General features: G+C 35.5%; 1 protein-coding gene across 6 annotated transcripts in view; it reads left to right on the top strand.

Annotated features, from left to right (window-relative positions):
• The window catches only part of NETO1 (neuropilin and tolloid like 1), a 114,244-nt gene that overhangs the window by 86,264 nt on the left and 3,639 nt on the right, over positions 1-24,341 (top strand). For all 6 annotated transcript variants that reach the window (XR_012513058.1, XR_012513059.1, XM_074383246.1 and 3 more), the window contains exons 8-9: positions 18,549-18,662; positions 23,757-24,315. Coding sequence is in view for 4 of the 6 variants with exons in the window: in XM_074383246.1 (XP_074239347.1) it covers positions 18,549-18,662; positions 23,757-24,315 (673 nt within the window). In the remaining 2 variants the exon portion in view is untranslated. The remainder of the gene's footprint in view (positions 1-18,548; positions 18,663-23,756; positions 24,316-24,341) is intronic.

A 24,341-nucleotide genomic window follows, 5' to 3' on the forward strand; every position in this document is an offset into this window, starting at 1 on the left:
TTCTTTGTCCTGACCAAAACTCTTGCTGAAATTTGAGCCCCAGTGTGGTGGTATTGAGAGGGGTGCCCTTGTGGAATGTATTTAGGTGATGGGGACAAATACCTAATGGCTTGATGTTGTTCTGGTAACGAGTGAGTTCCCACTCTCAAAAGACTGAATGTATCTGCTCAGGAATGGATTAGTTCCTACAAGTATGGGTTATGATAGAGCCAGCATGTCCTGAGGTTTTTCAGCTCCTGTTTGCACATGGCCACTTCCCCTTGGAGATTCTTCACTTTGCTGCAACACAGCATGAAATCTCTCACCCACAGCCATGGTCATGCCCTTGAACTTCTCAGCCTGTAGAACTCTGAGCTAAATAGATCTTTAAAAAAAATAATTTATGCAAGTATGCTTTTATAGCAACACAAATTGAAACAAAAAAGAACATATTTGGTAATATCCTAGTATCTGTCAAATCTTCTCGTGCTTGAACCATAGGATATTTTTAGGGGTTAGAAGAGAATTTAGAGATCATCTGTTTCAATTTTTCACATTTTCTGAATTCAAACAGAAAAAAGAAAAGGTTCATTGAAGTTAGTTGACTTTCCCCACATGTACTCAACCCCACGGTTAATGATTTGTTAACAGAAATGAGGCAACAATTAAAGACCTGACTCCTAATCTCATGACTTGTCTTTTGAATATCTTTGCTACTTTTGAGGCACTTCTGAGACACACCTCAGATTTTCCAGAGAGGATGATGATGATAATGATTATTAAAATAGGTAACAGTTATTCTCATATGTTAGCATTGTTTTAAGTGATGACAGACTGAATTTTAACTCTTCTGTCCTCTCGACTCTGTTTTATCCCTGCATACTGTGCTTTTACACCATAATCCTATAGCATGCCGTGTTCACATGCCTCTCAAGTATTAGACAAAAGTCTGCTATAATGAGGGGTTTCTATTCTGAAACATGCTAATTTTGGGACTAATGGATTCCAATATGAATATATTAATATATTTTTAGCCATCATATTTTTATATTTGTAACTGAATAAATTACAGGAAAAGGAAATAATGAGTGTATGAGGGAGGTATGAAGTTCTTACTAAAAAATTCATCAAACTGTTATCTTACAAGTCCACATTAGAAGAATTTTATAAAACGTGTTAAATGTCAATATTTCTAACAAAATATGTCTAAAACTAGTAATGGGAAGAGCATAAGGGCACTGACAAGGGTAAGTATTTACTTGCAACGAGGCTTGAGAAGCACCGGCTCTGCAGCCCACTCCCATAGGGATAATACTGCTGCATCGACTGGCTTTGCCAACTCTTCAGCTCTGCCTTTTTCAGTTCTGCCCACGATTGCTACCCTGATTTATGGCATCACAAGGCTGTTGGCTGCCCAGCTAAACTTTTTTTTTTTTGCTTCAGAAAAATCATATACAGACTATCCAAAGCAATTTTGAAACCCAGGGACAATTCAAAAAAAAAAAATCAATATTATCACCAAAAGAGAACTCTCTTCTTGACTAGCCTTAGTAATATGCAAAATGGCACTTTGCACTTGAGTTACACAAAATGTTTAGTTCACTTTTAAACAGTTTATCCCATGGAGAAGAGTACATACATGAGTCATCAAAGAAGACGACAAAACAGTTAATTATTATCATTAGCTTATATTCTTTAAGAAAGAGGATTTGTTTAACGTTTAAACATTTTTTGAGGCTTAACAATAATTAGTAATTAATTTAGTTTCATAGATGAAGCTACAAATATCAAGAAACATACTTGAAGATAAAGAATTCATCTAATTTAGATATGCCATACATTGGACAATTCTTACATGGATTATTGAAAGTGTGCTGTATTTTGCCTATGGACTCAATTTAAGATTTCTGATATTATTACAGCTTTATACCTTGGCATCCTTTTTTAAAAATCATTGACCCTAAAGAATCACTAATATTAAATAAATGATTATATTTAAAATACTTTTAGTTTTGAATATACTTATAGTTAAAAATTTATAACCAATTACAATAGAACTGTATATTTGAAGAACTGTCCAATATGAAAAAAAATAGAGACCTTAGTGGAATATGCTCATTCAAGTAAATTACCTGCTAAGTTTTCTGAGTCAATCTTATTCTGTGTTTGGAATGTAAATTTGAAGTGCCTGGAATGGATGAATGAGTAGTACCTAGTTTTGACTTCTGAAGTTCCACATTTAGCTGCTCTTCTGCTCTTTACAACTTTTGCACCATAAAATATGAATCACTTAGTATTTGATTGAAGAATAGCACATTTCTGTTAAAAACAGACATATAAAGTAGAATAGGTGGAAAAATAAATTGTCTATGGTTGTACGGAAATTGTTTATAATAGTTTGCTAAAATGTGATAACACATTTAGTTTTGTGTTAACTTGTTACAAAAGACTAGTAAGTCTAAGCTATAGATTCATTTATAATAAAGAAATATACATACAGTAACATTTAAGTTCCAAGAACTGAGCTGAAATATTCTGTGGAAGGAAGATTCTGAGATGAACCAAGACATTCTCCCCTGTATTAGTCCGTTCTCAAGCTACTGTGAAGAAATACCCAATACTGCTTCATTAGTAAAGAAAAGAGGTTAAATTGACTCACAGTTCCACATGGCCACGAAGGCCTTAGGAAACTTATAATCATGGCAGAAGGCATCTCTTCACAGGGCAGCGGAAGAGAGAATGCATGCCAGCAGGCTAAACAGGAGACGCTTATGAAACCATTGGATCTCCTGAGAACTCACTATCACAAGAACAGAATGGGGGAAACTGACCCCATGATTCATTTACCTCCACCTGGTCCTGCCCTTGGCATGTGGGGATTACTGTAATTCAAAATGAGATTTGGGTGGGGACACAGAGCCATACAATATCACAACTCTTGGTATAGAAGGTGTATAGAATACCCTCCTCTTGAGACAGTCATAACATATGAATAGTCTGGGATATCATTTGGTAATTAACTTACATTTTTTTCTGTGAAAGGTTATTTTGTAGATGTATATAAAGGCTTTAATGAATTGACTTTGATTTAATAAAAAGAAGGGAGATTATCTTAGGTTGACCTGACCTAATCGGATGATCTCTCTAAAACTGAAGAATTTGAGAGTAAAACACCTAAGCTTCCTTGGACAGGTGGTGAGTAGAAATCTGGATTTGGAGAACTACAGGTGATGACTCACATGCAAGTGAGGAGGAATATGTTATTTGGAACTGAGAGAGGGGGAAATCCCTGTTTCGTAGTGGCAGAAAGACTAGCAAAATTGTGTTCTGCAGGTATGTGGCAAGCAGAATTTGTAAGTTACAAATATAGGCTATGTAGCTAAGTAAATTCCTGAGCTAAATATTGAAGGTGTAGACTAATTTCTTCAGCAGAAATACTGTCAATTTGGACAGGAAGACACAGAAAGAGTACCCAGTGAAGTAGTCAGAATGCCAAAATTCTAATAGCATGATCAGTCTGATAAAACCACACACGAGTGTGCATCTGTACATATGTGTATGTGTGTTCATATATATATATGTGTGTGTGTGTATGTACATATATATATATACATTGATTGATGCTAAAAGTTGAGTAATCACTAGCCTAATGTGTGTGTGTGTGTGTGTGTGTGTATGTGTGTGTGTGTGTGTGTGTGTATATACATATGCGCCACTTTTCGTGAGAAAGAAAGGCTGTCTCAGAGAACTGAACCAAAGGCAACAGAGTAGTCAAGAAAAATTTGACTTTACCCTGATGGACTTCCTCACTATTGTAGATTTATTACTCCTGTTTATTCTCCATTCTTCCTTTTTTGATCTGGAATCTTATGCCTGTTCCACCACTGTATTGGAGCCAGACGGCTTGTCTTTAGTTTCATGAACCCATACATGGAGAGAAACTGTACCCCCAGGATCTGCACAAGATTTAGATGATTCGAACAAGGAGACTCTGGAGTGTGAACAGATGAGATTTAGATGAGATTTGAACTTTATGTCATGGAGTCATGGGGTGATACTCGTGGGATTCTTATAATCACAGTCCCTTATCAGTTGACTTTGAGTTAATCGAAAAGGAACCTATCCTAGTGGATCTGACCTAATTAATTAAAGATCTAATGGTTAGGGATGAAAGAAATCAGAGATTTTTAACTGTAGTGAACGCTCCTGCTGGCCGTAAAGAAGCCGCCTGCCGTATTATACAGAGGACTATGTGGCAGGGAATGTTGAGCAATCTTTAAAGCTGAGAATGTCCTCAGATTGCCAGCCAGCAAGAAAGAGGAGACCTCAGTTCTATCCCAGCATTCTGAAATATTCCAGCAACCTCAACAAACTTGGAAGAGGCCTCCACCTTTTTCATGGGAACCCAATCCAGACAGCCTTCTTGATTTCAGCCTTCAGAGACTCTAAGGAAAGAATCCAATTGAGCCCTGCCTGGACTTCTGGCATACCAAATGCTGAGATAATAAAAAGGTATTGATTTAAGCTGTAGGTAAATTTGTGATAATTTGTGACTCAGCAATAGAAAATCATACATAGTATTCTAATTGCAATGATATGGGATTTTTTAATGTAATGGATGATCTAAATCTCAATTTTAACATATTACTTAAAAGCATTTATTAACGTACTGCTTTTTATTAATATAGTACTAGTCCTATTTTTGGTGGTTCAGGAGATGGGGCAAAAATACTGTGATTGTAGGAATCAAATACACCTCTGCATCAGACTGACACTAAAAGTTGAGTAACCACTAGCCTAATCATCAATTACTTTTCATTTTGATTCATATTTACATTCCTCCTTTTGTTCTTTTAATTCTTCACTGAACTTTTAAGCACCAGGCATGGATGGCTCAAAGATGAATATATGATGGCAGCTTCTCCTAAGGCACCACATTCCACACTAACTCAGATTCAACCCAAGTGTGTGACTCACTTCAGATGTTCATTTATATCTGGTATTCTGTGCCACACTCCCACCACATGCTTCCTCATTTATTTTAGTAAATTACCCACGGAAGGTTGTACTCCAAGAAGCTTAATTCTCTGTGTTTGTAGTTTTCTCTGCAGTGTTTGTTTATGTTAGCTGGGTCTTTGCTCTTCTGACACAGTGATTGATTTTATTTCACTGTTCAGTTTTATTATCTTTTCCTGTCTAGAACAAGATACACCCTGCCATCTGTCTCTTGTTCACACAATTTGCATTCTGTCTTGGATAATGCAAATTCCTAATTTTGTAATAACTAAGCAAAATTGTCATATAATCTCAGTAACAAAATTTAATGGATCCTAAGGGAAAAAAATTGTAGATTATAACTCAATAACTCTGTGAGATTATGCACCAAAATATGTTCAGAATAATCAACTTACTTTAATCTTTTTTTAAAGTTCTTTCAGATTTAAATGTAAGATGACTTTCAATAACTTTGTTAGTTATGGAAAAATAAATTACCATGTTTTCCAATTTAGAGTTATGTTAAAGAATCAAAAAGAAGAGGGAGTCAAAAATGTAGATCTTCTCACTTAATAATTCACAACACTGTTTAATTTTTCCTCTAAACTAAACAAAGCCAAACACAGTTTACAAGTTTGGCATAAACACTAAGACTAAAAGACATTTTATTCACTATGTATTTCACCCAAAAGAAAACGTTATGTGTCAGAGAAAGTAGTGTTATCAATCATACATTGCCCAAATGTAAATTGAAGTCCTACTATAAATCTTATGCCACTTTGTTGTGAATCAATGTGTCTTAAAGAGATTAAGAGCACTTTAATGATGTAGGAAATATTTACTTATGTATATCATTTAGCAGCATAAATATCAGATGATATAGATTTAAACACAAACAATAAGCAAAATATGCTGAGAAAATTGCTGAATGTGTGTTCGTATATTGGCAGATCTTCCTAAAATATGCATAAAGTACACTATAGATAAGAAAAAACATCACCATATCCAAATACTTATAAATGTCAAATATATATTAATATAGAAAATCATAATCAACATAAATATGGAAAAGTTGACCTAGAGAATAGTTGGTAAGTTAAACAACAGGAAATAGGTACGTATTTGTATCTTACAAAAAGTAATGATTATATTCAAAAATAAGAAAAACATAAGCATTCTAATAGAAAATGGGGTCAAATGTAAATAATTAACTAATAAGAGAAGTATAAATGTCCTGCATGCGTAAGAAGCAAACATGTAAACATATTAGTCAATATATAAATTCAAAATTTAATGAGACACCATTGTCACCTATCAAAATGCTAAAAAAATGAAACAATGTTGGAGATGGAATGTTGAAATAAAAGCATATGCACCACTTATAGGAAACAAAATTTTCCTGAAGGACAATTTAGCAGTGTGTATCAAAATTCCAACATAGGAAACCAAGATAGATTATCACCTTTTAATCAGAAATATTAACCTCTAGGAACATATACTGATCTGCATCCATATTTGTAAGCATGGAAAATGCTTATGTAGACTAGTTAAATGGTTCTGGGAATGTACATATACTTTTTATTGAGATTATGTGGTAGATTGATACTGACATTGGACTATGTTAAAAAAAAAAAACAAGATATCAGAAGCAAGTAGCAAACAAAGCAATTGTACATTACACAAATACTCTTGTAACTATATAGGATAAACATTTACTATATGTCATCTATTATGTAGGTAATACATACATGTAAAAGACAATGAGATTAAGATATTAATAGTTATATTTGAGTGATGATATTTTTTGCCTGTGTTTTCTGATTTTTCTACAATAGTTAGCTATTGGTTTGGTAAACGCTTTCTTACCAAGCAAGAAATAGGACTTTCTGGAAAGATTTATTAAGTCTAGGAAAGCAAGAGTGTATACATTATTTTCTATGTTAGGATAATTGACTCATCTACAATTTCATGAAAGAACTCATCAGTAGGATTTTAATATGCCAAGTGTTGAGGATACCACTATCCCCTCCCTCCCTCCCTCTATCCCTCCTCTCTCCCCCTCTCCCTCCCTCCCTCCCCCATCTTCCCCTCCCTCCCCGCTCCCTCTCTCCCCACTGTCTTCCTCCCTCCCCCTCTCCTCCCTCCGGTCATGCTCTGCTTCCTTCCTCCCTTCCTCTTACTTCCCTTCCTTCCTTTCTGTTTTCTTTTAAAGCTTTTGATTGACTTCAAATGTACAATAAAGAAAACAGCTGTCTAAAGTATTCTGACATTTGAAATGAATTATTGGTGGACTTTTATTACTGACTTGGTTACTTAAGTCATTGAAAAAGTATTCTGTACAGACGCGGAGTTTGATGAAATACCTAAAATTCAAAGTAGATTTTTTAAGTAATTTGACTAAAACAGGTATCTTAAATAATTTTGCTTCTTTGCTTATTCATTGAGTTACTGAGAAAATATTGCAGAAATCCCATGGACAAGAATAAAGGCAGGAAATTTCCTGTAATTTTTAGTAGAATCCTTGGGAATAATCTATATGAATCTCTCTGAATCTAGCTTTACAATTACTGTAGTTTATGTCTGTCCCTGAAAATATACGACGTATGTTTGTTATATGGAAACATAAAATTCTTATTTTTAATTGATAGCCTTTGAACTAGCAGATGCTTAAACTTGATGTTTTTAGGCTTGGCCCTAATCTTTGTTTACTACAGGTCCCCTTTTGGGGACTTGGCACGTTCAATGAGAGCAAGTATTGCACCTTTATAAAAGAATAGTATGTCTAAACTAGCCAGCTGCTAGAGACATGTACATATCATGAAAACCAACTCTGGCCCATATGTCCTGGGCCTAATAGTAACCAGCATGTAGCCTCTTAAGACATTCAATACCCTCCTTATTGTAACTGCAATTACTAATTATACACATTGAAGAAATCATTGTGAGGCTGAATCAAGGTAGACATAATGGACGTATAAAAATATATAATCATTTCTTGGGATGATAAAATAATGGATGAATTATAATGTGGTTCACCTCATATAAAAGGAAAGAAAGAGTTTTTATATATGGAATTTAAGTTTTCCATGAAGAAGTGTTTCTTAATATAATAGATTTCAGACAGTAAGAATATGCAATTTTAGCACAAAGATTGGGGGGGATTCTAATAAATATGTGTGAGATCAAATTGAAATTGCAGAATTTATTGTATAAAAACAGATTAATATATACACAACTTATTTGATAATACTGGATATTTTCAAACTGTGACTTATATTGGAACAGAGTTTTGAAAACAGATATTGATTTTTCAAAACAACTATGAAGTTGATAAAGGATATGAAGTGAAGATATACAAATCTATTTCTGGCCTCAAGGCTGGTCAGCATTTTTCAAATAAAATGTCATATCCTCTAATTGCATAGCCTGTGGGCCATTTTAAGTTTCAATATGGTGACAGGGGAAATTTTTCCATTTGTTTTGGAAAAAAAATTGTTCCGTGGGAAGCTCTGATGGCCAAATATATTTCAAATATATATATATATGTGTGTGTGTGTGTGTGTATATATACACACACACACACACATATATATATTTACATTTCTGTTTTGTAATTCAAATACCACAATTAAAAATGATTATTAGTAGCAAGTTATATATATGGTGATTTTATATATATGTATATATATAAAAAGAAAAAAATTATATATATGGAAAACGATTATCACCATATATAATATATCTAATACATATAATATATATACATATAATACATATTATGTATGGTGATAATCATTTTTCCATACATACAATTTTTTTTCTTTTTTTTTTCCTGAGATAGAGTCTCACTCTGGTGCCCAGGCTGGAGTGCAGTGGCACAATCTTGGCTGACTGTAACCTCCACCTCCTGAGTTCAGGCAATTCTCCTACCTCAGCTTCCTGAGTAGCTGCGATTACAGACATGCACTGCTGCGCCCAGCTGGTTTTCATATTTTTAGTAGAGATGGGGTCTTACCATGTGGACCAAGCTGTTATCAAACTTCTGACCTCAAATGATCCACCCACCCGGATCTCCTGAAGTGCCGGCATTAAAGGTGCAAACCACTGTGCCCAGCCAAACTATATATGTTTAATCACATTTTTGAAGTTTTTAAAAATTTCTATCTTTAGTTGACTACTCATAATGGATATCTCTAATGCCTTATTTATTTTCTTTCAAGTTTATGTTTAAAGTTTGCTGTTTTTATAAAAATTTCAATCATTGTCAGACATTAATGAGAAGACATTTAATACCCATTGTGTTGCTTAAAGAACTTTTATTCTGGCCGGACGCTGTGGCTCATGCCTGTAATGCCAGCACTTTGGGAGGCCAAGGCGGGTGGATCATGAGGTCAGAAGTTCAAGATCAGCCCGGCCAAGATGGTGAAACCCTGTCTCTACTAAAAATACAAAAATTAGCTGGGTGCGGTGACAGACGCCTGTAATCCCAGCTACTTGGGAGGCTGAGGCAGGAGAATCACTTAAACCCCGGGCAGCAGAGGTTGCAGTGAGCCGAGATTGTGCCACTGCACTCCAGCCTGGGCAACAGAGTGAGAATCCATCTCAAAAAAAAAAAAAAAAAATTTATTTTTATATATGGTCTGTCACCAAATATTTCTGAAGCATCTACAAAGCAGTACATCCGGTTGCCAGACTTTCTTATAAGAGGAAGCAACAAGGCACAGGTACGTTAACTCAAAGAGACTAGCCCAAGCCCTAGTAAGTACTGTGAGAAAACCAGTATGAGTCGTGTGGTGGGAAGGATGAGGGCGTGGTGACCTGGTAACGGTGGGTGACATCTGAGGTTAGGAAGAATTTTTAAAATGTTTAGAGTGTGTAGAGGCTCTGAGAATATAAATCACTTACTGTGTACGAAGGGATACAAGGAGCTTGGGAATTAACGTTCTTGGAAAGTGTTTTGGGGTATCTTAAAGAGAAATGTGGCCTGATTTACACTTTCAAATGACGAAGGTCCCTGTGGCTTCTGTGTCCCAGAACTCCATGTAAGATTGCTGTGAGTGAGCTGTGGCCTGGCTCAGTCCCAGCAGCGGAGACCTGACCAAGAGTCTGACATTGAGATAGAGCCACTCAAGTGATGTTTGGCATTGAGATAGAGCCACTCAAGTGATGGTCACTGGCTCAAGAGTATCAGGGAAGAAAGGGCCCAGGCATGGTGCTGAGCCTTTAGCCTGAATACCTGAGGGGGTGGCCGTGCCCTTTGTCAGTGCGAGGAAGGCGTGGGAGGTGAGAATTAAAGGGGAAAACGTGGATAAGAGGAGTAGGGTCGTAATCATTTTCCTTAAGCCCATCAGCGATATTCCATTTGGGATAGTAATTACAGTTCCAAATGGAGATGGTAAGTAGGAATTTCAATGTTCAGAGTAAGGCTGGATCTCACATAGGAGTCCGAGCTGGGGGTGTAAGTCCCCTCGTTAGTGTGGGCTCTGTATCTGACGAAAATAACTCAGAGAGAGGACAGGGGAAATAAGGTACCTGTGACAGCCTCAGGGGTCTTGGCTACAGGGGTCTGTAGACACCTAACAAGGCAGGGGGGAAGTCACCTTAGTTACCTGAACACATTAGAATTAGTAATGAATAAAAGCAAGTACTAGATTTTGCTCTTCAGTGTGAATCCATGACCTCACTATATAATGTTGATATGTGTCACATTTACATATTCATGTAAGTGTTAAGCTTTGTTTCTAGCCCTCACCAAACAGAGTAATGGATTCCAGACCATCCTGAATGTCAGAAAGTTTTAATTAAAAAAAGTAAGTTTTAGTAAATCTTCCAGGCTGATAAAAGTGGAACCCATGAAATAAAGCAAGAAGATGTAAATGTACTCTGCTATGGTTTGGTTCTGTGTTCCCAGCGAAATCTCACCTGAACTTTAGTAATCCCCACTTGCCAAGGGCTGGACCAGGTGGAGATAATTAAATCATGGGGGCAGTTTCCCCCCATGCTGTTCTCATGATCCTGAGTTCTCATGAGATCTGATGAATTTATAAGGGATTTTCTCCTTCTCTGATTGTCACTTCTCTCACCTGCCAACATGTAAGAAGTGCCTGTGCTGCCTTCCACCGGGAAGGCTCCTTAGACGTGTGGAACTGAACCAATTACCAGTTTTTCTTTATGATTACCAGCCTTGGGTATTTCTTCATAGCAGCCTGAAAACGGATTAATACATACTCAAAGTGGTTTCTTTCCCCAGCAGCTTCTCCTGTGGGCATTCCCAATCAAATTAAAGATCAGGAAATGACTAAGAATTAAAAAAAAAAAAAAAAAAAAAGAGCAGAAGTAGAAGACCTAGAGGTGTGACCGTGCCTGTGTGGGTGTGGTGTGTGTATGAATGTGTTTGAATGTGTGAGTGTGTGTGCGTGGTCTCTGTGTGTGAGTGTGTGGTGAATGAGTGTGTGTGACTCTGTGTGAGACAGTCTGTGGCTGTGCCCACACAGGCCAGCGCAGAGCTGGGTAAGCCTTAGACGAAGCTGAAAATTAGAGTTAAAAGAATTTGAGGAAAGCAAGAAGCAACGATGTGTGAAGAGAACAAGATGAGCAGACTGGGGAGGGTAGGTGAAGAGAACAGACTGGAATTCCAAGGAACATGTGTTCCAGTGATATAATGAGTCTTTAGGAGAATATGATCAAGTATCACTTCTTTTTTCAATTTTTCACGGTATAATGTGATGACTTATTTGACTTTGAACAAATTACCAATGATTTATTAATACATCATGGATAGTTGAAATATCAGTGTCCCAGAAATAAATCTGCCAGTTTTTATTTTAATTTTGTTTTAACATTTCATGAATAGTATTTAGTGGATTTCTGGATTTCAAAAAGAAAAAAAAGTTGGGGGGGGGGAATAAATAATCCTAATAAAATAAACTTAGTGGCTTCAACATTAAAGTAGCTATTATAAATTAAAAACCTTCAAGTTACAGAATTAAAACGGTGTATATCCACATGAGATAAGCACTAAAATCAAAGGTAGATCTCTGACTAGGCCTTTCACATCAAAAAATATGTTCTATAGTTCTTTATTAAATAAATCATGTAAAACTTCCTTTATTTTGAGTGTTGTTGCTTTCTTTTGTCTTCTCTTACATGATTCAAATATGTAAGAGATTTTTTGTCCCCTGCTAAATAATTTGTTTATTTAAAGAATTAGTAATGTATAGCTTTAGGTGGTACTGCAGGCGCTTTCATGGTTTATTTTAGCCATCCCCGTGAGGGATTAAAATACTCTTTCACTGAAGTCTGATGTAAGCTCGCCCCCTTGCGGTAACAGTGGGAACAGATGAGGAGTTAAAAAACTTCAGAAGCGTAATGAAGCAATATAGCAGATGTTACATAAAAACTATTTTCCTGATTTAAAAATCTGAAAGTGAAAATCGACTTTTTCTGGATGAATGTCTGGCGTTTTTCATGAAAACTTATGAGTTTTTCCTTATTTATAAAACTGTGTTTTTTGTGCATGTTCTTAATGTATACATGTACATATATATGAATTTATACCTGAAAACATATATGGAAAATTTCTCCAAAAAAGGGAAATATAATTTCAGTAAATCCTAGATATAATCATTGCCAATAGTTTGGCTTTTGCATTTCTGAAAAATTATCCGTAAGTTCGTCGGTATGTGAGTTTTCATACATTGAAAAAGGCGTATTCTTATTTTTTACCCAACTTTACATGTTAATAATCTCTCATCTCATTCTTTGTTCTTTTTTGAATTAAGAATTCTATCATTATAATGATTGCTGGACATTGATGAAACACTTCGCAAAGTTATATTTTTTTTAAATTTTGTTTTCATTTTACCTATTAATTGGCAAAGAATTAAGATTGGAAATATTTGGATTAAACAAAGTTAAACAGATATATTTTGCCTCATGACATCTCTGAATCTTTCAGTCGGTACCAGGCCCTGAGAATCACTGAAAGTAACATACCATATTTCTCAGTCTTAAGTGTCTTCTCCTCAGCAAAACATTATACTAAATTTTATGTTGCCAAAGAATTTATTATTAAATATTTGAATAAATGTTAACTTGAGATAATTTATATAGGAATTTTAAAATTAGAGTTAATGTACCCATAGATGACATCAAAATCAGGATATAGCTAACAAATTAATATGAACATTTTGTTACTAAAATTATAAGATGATATTGCCACTTTTATCTAAGTCTCAGTTCTATAAAATCATTAATGTGTCTACAAAAACATTTATTTTAGAATGGAACCAAAAGGCCACGAGCTATTCTGTTCTACATATGGCCTGGCTTGGTTTTCCAAGATGGGATCTGAATGTCTGTCTTTACAGCTGGATGTTAGAAAATACCTGTTATCCTGATGGTCTCATTAAACTATTGCATAATCAAATATCTTACGCAGTTCAACCTTCCTCCTCTTAAGTAGTACAAACACATTCAGATATGCTTTTGCTATTTTATTTAATATGCATAATTTCTGTTTTCTGATTTTCTTTTAAAATTGGATTATAATTATATTTTGCACTAAACATGGTGTAGCAAAGGCATATATTCTCATATAAGGCAGCTAGGAGGTCTTAGTTTCAGAAAAGTCCTCGATGTGACTTTGAAATATGCATTCCGATATAGTGTTAACAAGGGATCCGCGAATGACTTTCTTCACTTTACAAACTAAAAATTTAATATCAATTAAGTCACTTTTATATCATCTTAAGATTGTGTTTATTTCACTTGCTTTTGTTTTGGTAACTATGGTAGTAATTCAAGAACAGACAACATTCATGTGTCATACACCATATGATAGTATCTGTTAGGGTTTTTAAAGCTTTATCACATTTAATTCTTACAATTTTATGTAATAGTTATAATTATCCCCATTATATAGATATAGACAGAAACTGAAAAAGGTAGTGAATTTGCTCAAGATGACATAACTCACATTTGAAAATCAGACGTATTGACTTCACAGCCTCTGCCCAATACTCCTAAAACGGATGGAAATTCTATCTCGTAATGTTTGCAACCAGACCGCTGACACTATAATGCATTCCATGCATAATTAAATTGCTTGGGTAAGTATATCTTTATCTCCATTATGCAGATGTGGTAACTGAGTAGCTGACAGGTTAATCAGCTCAAGGACAAAGAGCATGAAAGAGGCAACCGTTGGATTTGGAGACCTAGTGGCCAGGCTGCAAGGGACTTAATCACTGTGATCTACTGGTCTACCCTCTCTTATAAACTTTTGCTTACAGAGGAAGCAATCTGCCCTTAAGGATTATCATTCCTAACAGCCCAAATCACAGCTCAGCCCTCTGTCCTGTTGGCAGGACTCCTCAGTCCCAGACTGATGTGTCTGGAGAAGTCCTCTCTCAGCTTTGTTTAATCTACAGTCTATTGCATAGCCAAAAATGAACGCTTTGCACAAATGCATATGTATTGGTGTATGCAGGAGGAGGAAACAGTGAAGAAAGATTCATTTTGAAGTGTTGTAGTGTCTACTTTCTATGTGAGTGCTTTAAATCAAGAGCAATGATGTGCTTATACATATGACATGATTTTGGCTGACTAGAATCTTTTACTTCATAAACATAAATCAGTTTCCATCTTTTGATTGTTAGATCCGGATGATAAAATGGTGATGTCAATAAACCCAATAAAGTGAAATCACATTAGTTGGAGGGTCTCATGTCTAAACACACTTTCAAATAGTGACAAAAAGCAATGGCATATTGTTTCATCTATGTTCTTAGTGTTCTAACATCAATATGAGTCTCTATTTGCTATTCTGATAGAAACAAGTATAAAGTTGTGTGTTCACTTTTGTGACTCTGGAAACTGTGTGAGGTACTTACCATTTGGAGTGTGACTTCTTTGCCTGCCACTTTATAATAAATAAATCTTGAGTTTCCTTTAGATCACTAGAAAATAAGGCAATTGGTCCATAAGAGAGAGTAGCTTTAATGATGAACGTTGAGTCTCATACATAGAATAAGTCATCTGTAAATTGGTTGTGGAATATGTGCTTTGTCAGAAATAGTAAAAGAAAAAGACCCGGTACTGAGGTTTAGTTTCTGAGAATACATGCCGCCCATAATCACTCCATGCCGTACTGGAAGACCGCAGCTTTGCAGGTGAGTTATCCACCAATAAACAGTTATTAGAGTCTTCCGCTCTCTGGAATACTGAGGTATGTGGCCCAGTCAGAGTTAACCTTTTGGTAAGTAATATCAATCAATTTAAAATATCTATTGAATATTTACTACAAGCTGAGTAAGCCTAAGCCATTGTGAGAAGTTAAACATAACGTTCTTTTCTTTTCTTTTTTTAAACAAAGCATGGTCACAAGCCTCGAACAAATGTATGCAAAAAAGACAAACATACGCTGTTAAAACTTAAACATTACACATGAAATGGGATTTAAGGAACGGCTAAGTTTTCTGGCAGGTTGGAGTAATATTTTAAGACTGTACGAATAATAGAGTTTTGATGTGATTTGTATGGCAGAACTGAGACGGGGTATCTGGGGCAGGTAGAAGGAGGGAGTGGTGTGTGGACGTGGTGCTGGAGATGTCAGGAGTGTGCTGGGAGCAGTGGCTACAGGTGCTGGTGCACTGAGTGCATTGAGTCTTTGAAAGAGCAATACAAACGTAGGCTTGATCTGGTCTGCAGGCAGTGCCATTGTAGTTCTTAACCAGAAGGTAAATGAGAATCTTTAATGTATGATGGCATATATGAGAGAAATAATTAGACAAACAATATAGAGGAAACTCAGAGCCCCAATATAATGCTAAATTTTGGATGTCTATAAAACAAAATTTATTTTTGTCCAGGGTAGGTAAAATTTTACACATTGCTACTTTTTTCTTTCTTTCTTTTTTTTTTTTCTTTTTTCTTTTTTTTTGAGACAGGGTCTTACTCTGTCACCCAGGCTGGAGTGCAGTGGCACAATTTCTGGCTTACTGCAACCTCCGCCTCCCAGGTTCAAGTGATTCTCTTTCCTCAGCCTTCCGAGTAGCTGGAATTACAGTTGTGCGCCACCATGCCCAGCTAATTTCTATATTTTTAGTACAGACAGGTTTCACCATGTTGGCCAAGATGGTCCTAAACTCCTGGCCTCAGGTGATAAACCCACTTCAGCCTCCCAAAGTGCTGAGATTACAGGTGTGAGCCACCACACCCGGCCTATACATTGCTTCTTAACCATGTCAGGATTTGCTTGTTTTTATTTTTCCTTTCCACAGCAATTCTGTAACTATTAGCAAAAGTAGGGAAGAAAATGCATAGAGAAATACCTTGAATAATACCAAAAAAAAAAAAAAAAAAAAAAAACCCGCAGAAAACACCATAAACAAAAGAGAGGCTAACTCCTAATTAACTGGCATATTTGCATAATTATTTAATGCAAGAAAGCATGTTAAAATTTGATTTATTGACATCCCTAGGTTATCTATTGCATTCTTGATAAAACCATTAATATTTAATAATGGATCCTGAACATTGATAGTTTCACAACTACTAAGCAGCAGAAATAAACACAATCACATTTGGATTATTTGGAATTCAAATTTCAGTGCTCTTACCAACATGATATTGCACTTCACTCACCAGAATGCAATGTTATTTTTATTTTGTTTAAATTTTTAAACTATCCCATCCTATTGAATAATAATTGTAATAATTTTTCCTACTCATTATAGAAGGTCAGTAAATATTTATCTTCTTTTTAATGGTATTTCTCACTTGGTGGGTAATTGTACTTTCAAAACTACTGCAATTTATTAGGTAATAAGTATTTTAAGCATTTTTACAAAAGCGTTTTGCAGCCATTCTAATATAAAATTTGCAAAAATCTCCTTTATACACAGTGTGCAAATTTTGACCACATTCACTATCTGCTTAACAGACTTTATCAGTTCTGCAAAAGCCATTACGATAGGCTACAGAAATTCAAATTTAATTGATTACTAAGCAGCAGGTCTTTGCAATAATATATTGGATTATTAAATTTTACCTTGTGAAAGGTTTATGCAGAACAGTACTTAACAAGTCAGTAGCACAATAAAATTTTGAGTATGATACTTTTTTTCCAAAATGACTGCTACATGTTTTCTACTCTAATTTTCAATTTTCAAAATTACTGTTACATACTTTTTACTCTTTAACCAGGAAGGTGAAGTCGAAATGAACAAAGAGGAAACTCTTTTGGGTTGAGGAGGAGGTAGGGATGAAGAACCAGGAAGAATCACTTTGCTTGAATTAGTTATGTGTTTGTCTTACTTCTCGATTTCAGAATTTGAGTGTTTTTTTTTTTTTAAGATTTTCTCTGGGAGTATTAAAATATAGAAAGTTGCCTTAAGTATATCAAGTTGCAAAGTACTGTTTTGATAGTTTTGATTAGTAAAGAAGCTAACTTTCTAAAACGTTTGTGGTATACAGTTTTGAAAGTGAAAAAAAACTCATTATAACATGACTGCAGTGGCTAAATATTACTGATTATTAATAAATCTTCATCGACTACTTACTGAAAGTTAATGAGTTTCGTGTGCAGATTTTGCTAGAATGCCTATCCTTAAAAGGATTGTAGACCCATTGTTGAAAAAAGAAACACTCAAATTGCATTTTATCTGATATGTGAAGTGAATACAAAGGTAAAAACAAGTTAGCTTTAAGAGCACTTTCTGTACGCCGTAATCCACAATGCAATATTGCTGTAGAGACTGATCACTTAAACTATTCTGTCACTGTAGTAAAGAAACAAATGCATTTTTCCTAATATTGAAATCATACCTAACATTTTACATTGCTATATTAAACTCACATTTTTCTCATTATTATTTTGCCATATTTTATACCTTGAAATTCTTATTTCACCTCCCAGTCCCCTCACTGTGCCTTGTAATCTGGAGATGATGATCATTGTACATCACATCACTAGAATGTCTGAAATACATGGATAGTAAGCTAATTTTATCACCATATGTATATTAAATGTGTTAAGCATAGCTTTTTATGTTCAGGATTAATTTTTTGATGATTTTCAATTTCCATGGCATTTTTCTATTCTTAAGTAATGTCACGGGGTTTGCATTGGCGTATTTCGTTAGCGTTTGGTTAAGCATATATTTTTCAAAATTATTTTAATATTTCAATTAAGTGTTTTTGCACAATAAAGCTACATGTATACAGCCTTAATTTCTGTATGAAGTATAATTTATGCACGTGGTAGATACTTCAGGTTTGCTAAATAAATATGCCTACTTAAAAAACGTGGATATTGTACCTCATTTTAGTGTTGGAAAATATGATACTCTACGGCAGTTTTTTAAACTGAGTCTCTCTAGAGGAATGCCAGCACTTTTAGTAACACAAGAAATAATTACCACTACCACACCATTTTGAAATCCCATGGCAGATCATTTATCTCAGTTTGTGGCAAATTATCAGTCTAATCTTTTTATTTCTAGATGTGTAATATGAGTGATTTAGCACTGAACAGTTATAACTTTCTTCCTTTGTCTTGTTCTTGTTTTTAGCTCCTTGTGAAGGAAATACATTCTTCTGCCATAGTAACATGTGTATTAATAATACTTTGGTCTGCAATGGACTCCAAAACTGTGTGTATCCTTGGGATGAAAATCACTGTAAAGGTAATGATGAGTCCCTGAAATTTGAAAACATTTCCTCCCTGTGGAGTGAGGTAGAAGTTTATATACATCATACAGTCTTTAAGAGTATCTAGTGCCTTTTATGAGCTCTGCATATGTCTTATAATCAATTTGGAAGCATTTTTCTTAGCCTTTACTCATGTTGTGTTCAGATGTTTCTTTATTCATGGACTATCCTTAGCACTTGAATTCTCATTAAAGACATTGCCTGATTAGAGCCTGTAAAGCTATGAAAAGAAAACGGGAGCTTTCAGGGGAGCACACTACTTTCCTCTCACTTGTGATACCATCTGTTTTTGGTTGCACCTCTCATTCATTCCAGTTTGACTTCATTGGACTTTATGTACATATTGTAGAGATAAAATATATCGAAGGAGCATTTGTACTTTCAAATACTTCCAGCTACTTCACTCCGCTTCAGTTTTGCTATGAAAATGCTCTTCTTTCCAGTTAATATAGCTTCCAGTGCCCTTGCCTCCCTCCCTTGTCTGTACATAAATGCTTGTTTATGTAGACAGGGATCCTTGGCTAGATGATGGATATTGCATGTTTTAGTTAAGATTAAACTGCCATGTTAAAGCCTTTTACTGAGATCCAATATTAAACAATTGGCAAAAGAAGATAGGCAAATAACTCTTTCATGCTTAGGTCCAGTATTATCTACTAAAACACCTTCTGTGCAAAGAAGTAGAAAAATAATACCACAGTATTCAATGTTTCATACAGTCAGTAAGAAAGACAGTTACACTATCAACTATTTTGATGTTGGGATGTTTTTGATTACTTTCATGTCTACTTCTGAATGGATTAGAAATTACTTTCTGAGTAATCTTATTGCATACCTGTTAATAATTAGTAGTCACCATTGGCTTTCTTTGTCCTCTGTAAATTTGTTTCCATATATGTAAGAAATATTTGACATGTGATGACAATCAACAAATATGAGTGGATGTGCATTATGAAACGCCATATTTTTTTTCAGAAAGAAAAATGATTCTTCTAACTTTTAATTCATTTTCCTGTGATAGGAGAAAAATTTTTTATTATTGTAGTCATTTCTAATTTATGGAGGTTATATCAATGACAAGCATGTGGTGCAGCCTAAACTTTGTTCCATGTACCCTTGAAAAGAATACGTATTTGCTATTGTTGGATAGTGTGTTCTGTAGATGCCTGTTGTGTACATTAGGTTTACAGCATTGTTCAAACCTTCTGTTTGCCTTTTGATTCTCTGCTGTGTTTTATGCGTTATTGAAAGTATGTATTAAATGCTTCAGCTACCATCGTTGAATTGTCTACTACTTTCTTCACTTCTGTAAAATTTTTATTTCATGTGATTTCAAGCTTGGTCGCTAAACTCATCTATGTGTGTAATTGTTATATCTTCCTCATGACCTTTTTTTCACTAAAAAACAATCTTGTAGATTTAGCGCAATTTTTTTCTTAAGTTTTATTTTGCCTAACATTAGTATAGCTACTCCACCTTTCTTACGATTTGCGTTCCATTCTTTTCCACCCTTTTACTTTCAGACTATCTGTATGTGTGACTGTAAGGTGTTTCTTCTGTAGACCGTGCATATTTGTCTCTTATCTTTTATCCGGTCTAAGAATCTCTGCCTTTTCATTGGGTTGTTTTATATATTCACATTTAGTATTATCTTTGATGTAGTTGGACTTACCTATTCCATTATCCTTTTTGTTTCTAAATGTCTCATGTATTTTTTTTTCTGTTTTCTTTCTTTATTGCTTTCTTTTACATTAAGTTAGTATATTCTACTGCAATATTTTAATTCTTTTACAATTGTTAATGAATTTGTTTTTACTTACTTTCTTAGTTGCTTTAGGACTTATAACATATGACTTAACTTCTCATAATGTATTTTAGATTTATACTAACTTGATTAAAGTGAGAATGGAAACATTTTTCCTATATAGTTCTATTCTCTCTTTTTCCAATTATATTTGTACATATTACATTTTAAATATTACAAACCCAACAAAAAATACATTGCAATAATTATTACTTTATACAACTGTCTTTTAGAGTGGTTGGGAAAAGAAAGGACAGCAAGTATATGTTAGTGTAATTGTTTCATACTATCCTTCTTATTTACTGTTTCTGGTTTTCATTTGTTTATGCAGATTTTTTTACCCTGCTGTCATTTCCTTACCCAGTAACAGTTTTGCTCCCACCTTGTTTATACCATAGTGTCACTATGTATATTGCACTTACGTAAGTTATAGTCCACCCTTATGATTATATACACAGAACATTGCTTTTTAAAAAAAAGTTAAGTGAAGACTGCAGAAGAAAGATGCCCCTCGACTGTCCTTTGCAATTCTTTTCATAAGCACTGTTGTAGACCATATTTACTTTCCTGTTTAATTTATTAGTTGTTCAAGTTTTTCATATGGATTTGAGTTACTGTCTGAGGTCACTTGTATTCAATATGAACTCTCTTCAGTATTTATTTTAAGGAAACTCTATTATCTTTGAATTATCTTCATTTTTGTCTCTCTTAAAATGTCTATTTCATTTTTGACGGTAGGTTTGCTGGATAGTGGGTTCTGGGTTGACAGGTTTCTGTTGCGTTTTTTGTTAGTTGTTGTTTGATTTTGTTTTGCTTTGCTTTTGCTTCAGCACTGAATGTGTCATCCTGTTGCTTTCTGGCCTCCACTGAGGATAACTCGGCTGTTAATCTAACTGGGGCTTCTTTCTATGATGAGGTGTTTTGTTTTGTTTTCTTTTCTTTTCTTTTTTTTCTCTGTTGCTTTCAAGATTTTTTTAAAAAACATTTTTAGAGTCATATGTCTTTGCGTGGATACCTTTGCATTTCTCTTGCTTGGGGTTTGTTGAAGTTGGAATGTGAGTTTTCTAATTAAGTTTGGGAAGCTTTAGCTCTTCTGGCTTGCGTTGTTGTCGTTGTTGCTGTTGTTGTTCCTGTTACTTTCCATCTCACTTTGTTTCGTATACTCCCATTACATTATGTTAGTGTGCTTGTCGATTTGTCGATTTGCCACATTTCTTTTTTCTGAGGCTCTGTTATAGTTCTGCATTCTTGTCTTAAACTCATTTTCCTATTGCACTATTCTCATTCCTCTATCTTTATAAAGTGAGCTGACACTTTCTTCTTCCAGCTGAAATGCACTGTTGAGGCTCCAGAATATTATCATATTAGTAATTGCACTGTTCAATTCCAGACTTTCCATTTTTGTATGATTTATATTTCTTTATTAATATTTTCTATTTGATGAGCATCTTCGTTAGCTTCTTCAATCATAGTTCCTTAGATATGTTGATTATAGCTGCTTGGAAGTCTTTGTCTGCTACCTCTGATATCTGGCTCCCCCAAGGGTCCTTTCATTGCCTGTTTTTCCCCCCTATTTATACACTTCACTTTCCTGTTTCTTTACATGCCTTACTATGATTTGTTGAAAATCACGTGTTATATTTGTAGCATCTTTGGATACTCAGTCTGTAGTTTTCTTGTTTGTTCTAAATGTAGACTTGGCTGGACCATTTCAGTGAAGTTTCTAATGTTGCACCACAGAGGCCACTGCCTTGAGCTTTGCACTATCACCCTTGGGCAGCATGGTTTTAGCAGGGCTCTCTGGGCCTCATTTCCTGTTCTCTCTATTTAGCTATCACCTCTGTTGGTATTGCAGCCAGTTGTTAGTCTCCATCGATTGCCGACTGATGGTTCTACTGATTTCAGCAATGCCCAAGATCATAAATTGTTTTACAGTCTGGTCAATTAAATTTAATTAATCGCAAAGGTAATACTTGAGTCTAGCCTTTGTGAGTTGTTATAACCCAGGAGGACTCTCATTAGCTGTTACTCTCCTAGCTTGTTCTGTTAAACTTCTAGATGTTCTAAGGTTTGTCTTATTGCTCTTAATGCACTAACTGCCTTTTAATTGCGTACCAAAACATCTCCATAGTTTTTGAAATTATCTTTAGGCTTGAGCTTCTCCACACACCATTTCAAATTAACTTTATTTAGGGGAAGCTCTAATGTTTTCTGTACTTGTAGCCTGACTCTGTTTCTGGGCACAACTTCACCACTAGTGTTCTGGATGGGGGCAGGAATAGAGGTGCAGGTCTGTTTATGCAGCTCTGCGCAGAGCTCTTGGATATGGTTGCTACCATGTAGTCTTGTCAGCTTGCCACTCCAGCAGTTCTTCTGTATCAGTGAACTTGGGTAAGCATGATCCAGTCCTGGCATTCTCCACTTGAGACACCTGGTGTTGAGCTCCTGCCCTCCAAGTGGAGGCTGAGAGGAGGAACCTTGGGAACCCCATACATCTCAGCCACTCAGGCTGGAAAAGAGCATATCCAACATGGATCTGGTTGAGCACTGAGAAATAATGGTAGCTTATTAAATAGCCCTCCTGAAGAGATGCCATAACTCCCTTAACTGGGAGTGGCAGAGAGAGGGTGCCCTGTATTCTTATCCATAGCTCCCTGGATAGGGCTCCCATCATGGTGAATCAAGAGTGGAGGAAGCAAGTCAAGGCTCAAATGCCACAGACTCTCACTGTTCCTAAGGACATTTAATAGATTGATTTGTATAAATTTATTTCCACTTGATGTACATCATTTGGACAATTTCCTGAGTTTCATTAAACCAGGCTTTAATTGGTTGAGTTTTTAAAATAATTTATTTACCAATTGTGATTATTTCATTTGGGAAAAAGTCCATGCCATCGTTCCAAAAGTGTGTGTCTTCAGATTGAATTGAATTATCCTTTGCATCAGAATATTGTTGTTATTTCATAGATTGATTGATTGTGTGTGTGTGTGTGTGTGTGTGTGTGTGTGTGTGTGTTTTAAGCTGAAATGCTGAGCACTGGATGGAGGGAACTATTTGTAAGGCTGGTCAGTGGATTTTTTTTTTGTGAAAAATGAGACCCTGCGTTTAATTTCAAATATTTTCTTAAGCTATGACAAGCCTGTAAAAATTATGTGCTCAGCTTGTTTTACGTTTTTAATACACATTTTGACTGTCATGTTAATGTTTGATGTGTTGCTTCTTGTTTTGTCCGTTTGTTGTTTTCACTCTCTCCAACCTACAGAGAAGAGGAAAACCAGCCTGCTGGACCAGCTGACCAACACCAGTGGGACTGTCATTGGCGTGACTTCCTGCATCGTGATCATCCTCATTATCATCTCTGTCATTGTACAGATCAAACAGCCTCGAAAAAAATATGTCCAAAGGAAATCAGACTTTGACCAGACAGTTTTCCAGGAGGTATTTGAACCTCCTCATTATGAGTTATGTACTCTCAGAGGGACGGGAGCTACAGCTGACTTTGCCGATGTGGCAGATGACTTTGAAAATTACCATAAACTGCGGAGGTCATCTTCCAAATGCATTCATGACCATCACTGTGGATCACAGCTGTCCAGCACTAAAGGCAGCCGCAGTAACCTCAGCACAAGAGATGCTTCTATCTTGACAGAGATGCCCACACAGCCAGGAAAACCCCTCATCCCACCCATGAACAGAAGAAATATCCTCGTCATGAAACACAACTACTCGCAAGATGCTGCAGATGCCTGTGACATAGATGAAATCGAAGAGGTGCCGACCACCAGTCACAGGCTGTCCAGACACGATAAAGCCGTCCAGCGGTCAGTATCAATCGATTTTTTGATGA

The sequence above is a fragment of the Saimiri boliviensis genome, chromosome 13, assembly GCF_048565385.1.
Source record: "Saimiri boliviensis isolate mSaiBol1 chromosome 13, mSaiBol1.pri, whole genome shotgun sequence".
NCBI classification, from domain to species: domain Eukaryota; kingdom Metazoa; phylum Chordata; class Mammalia; order Primates; family Cebidae; genus Saimiri; species Saimiri boliviensis.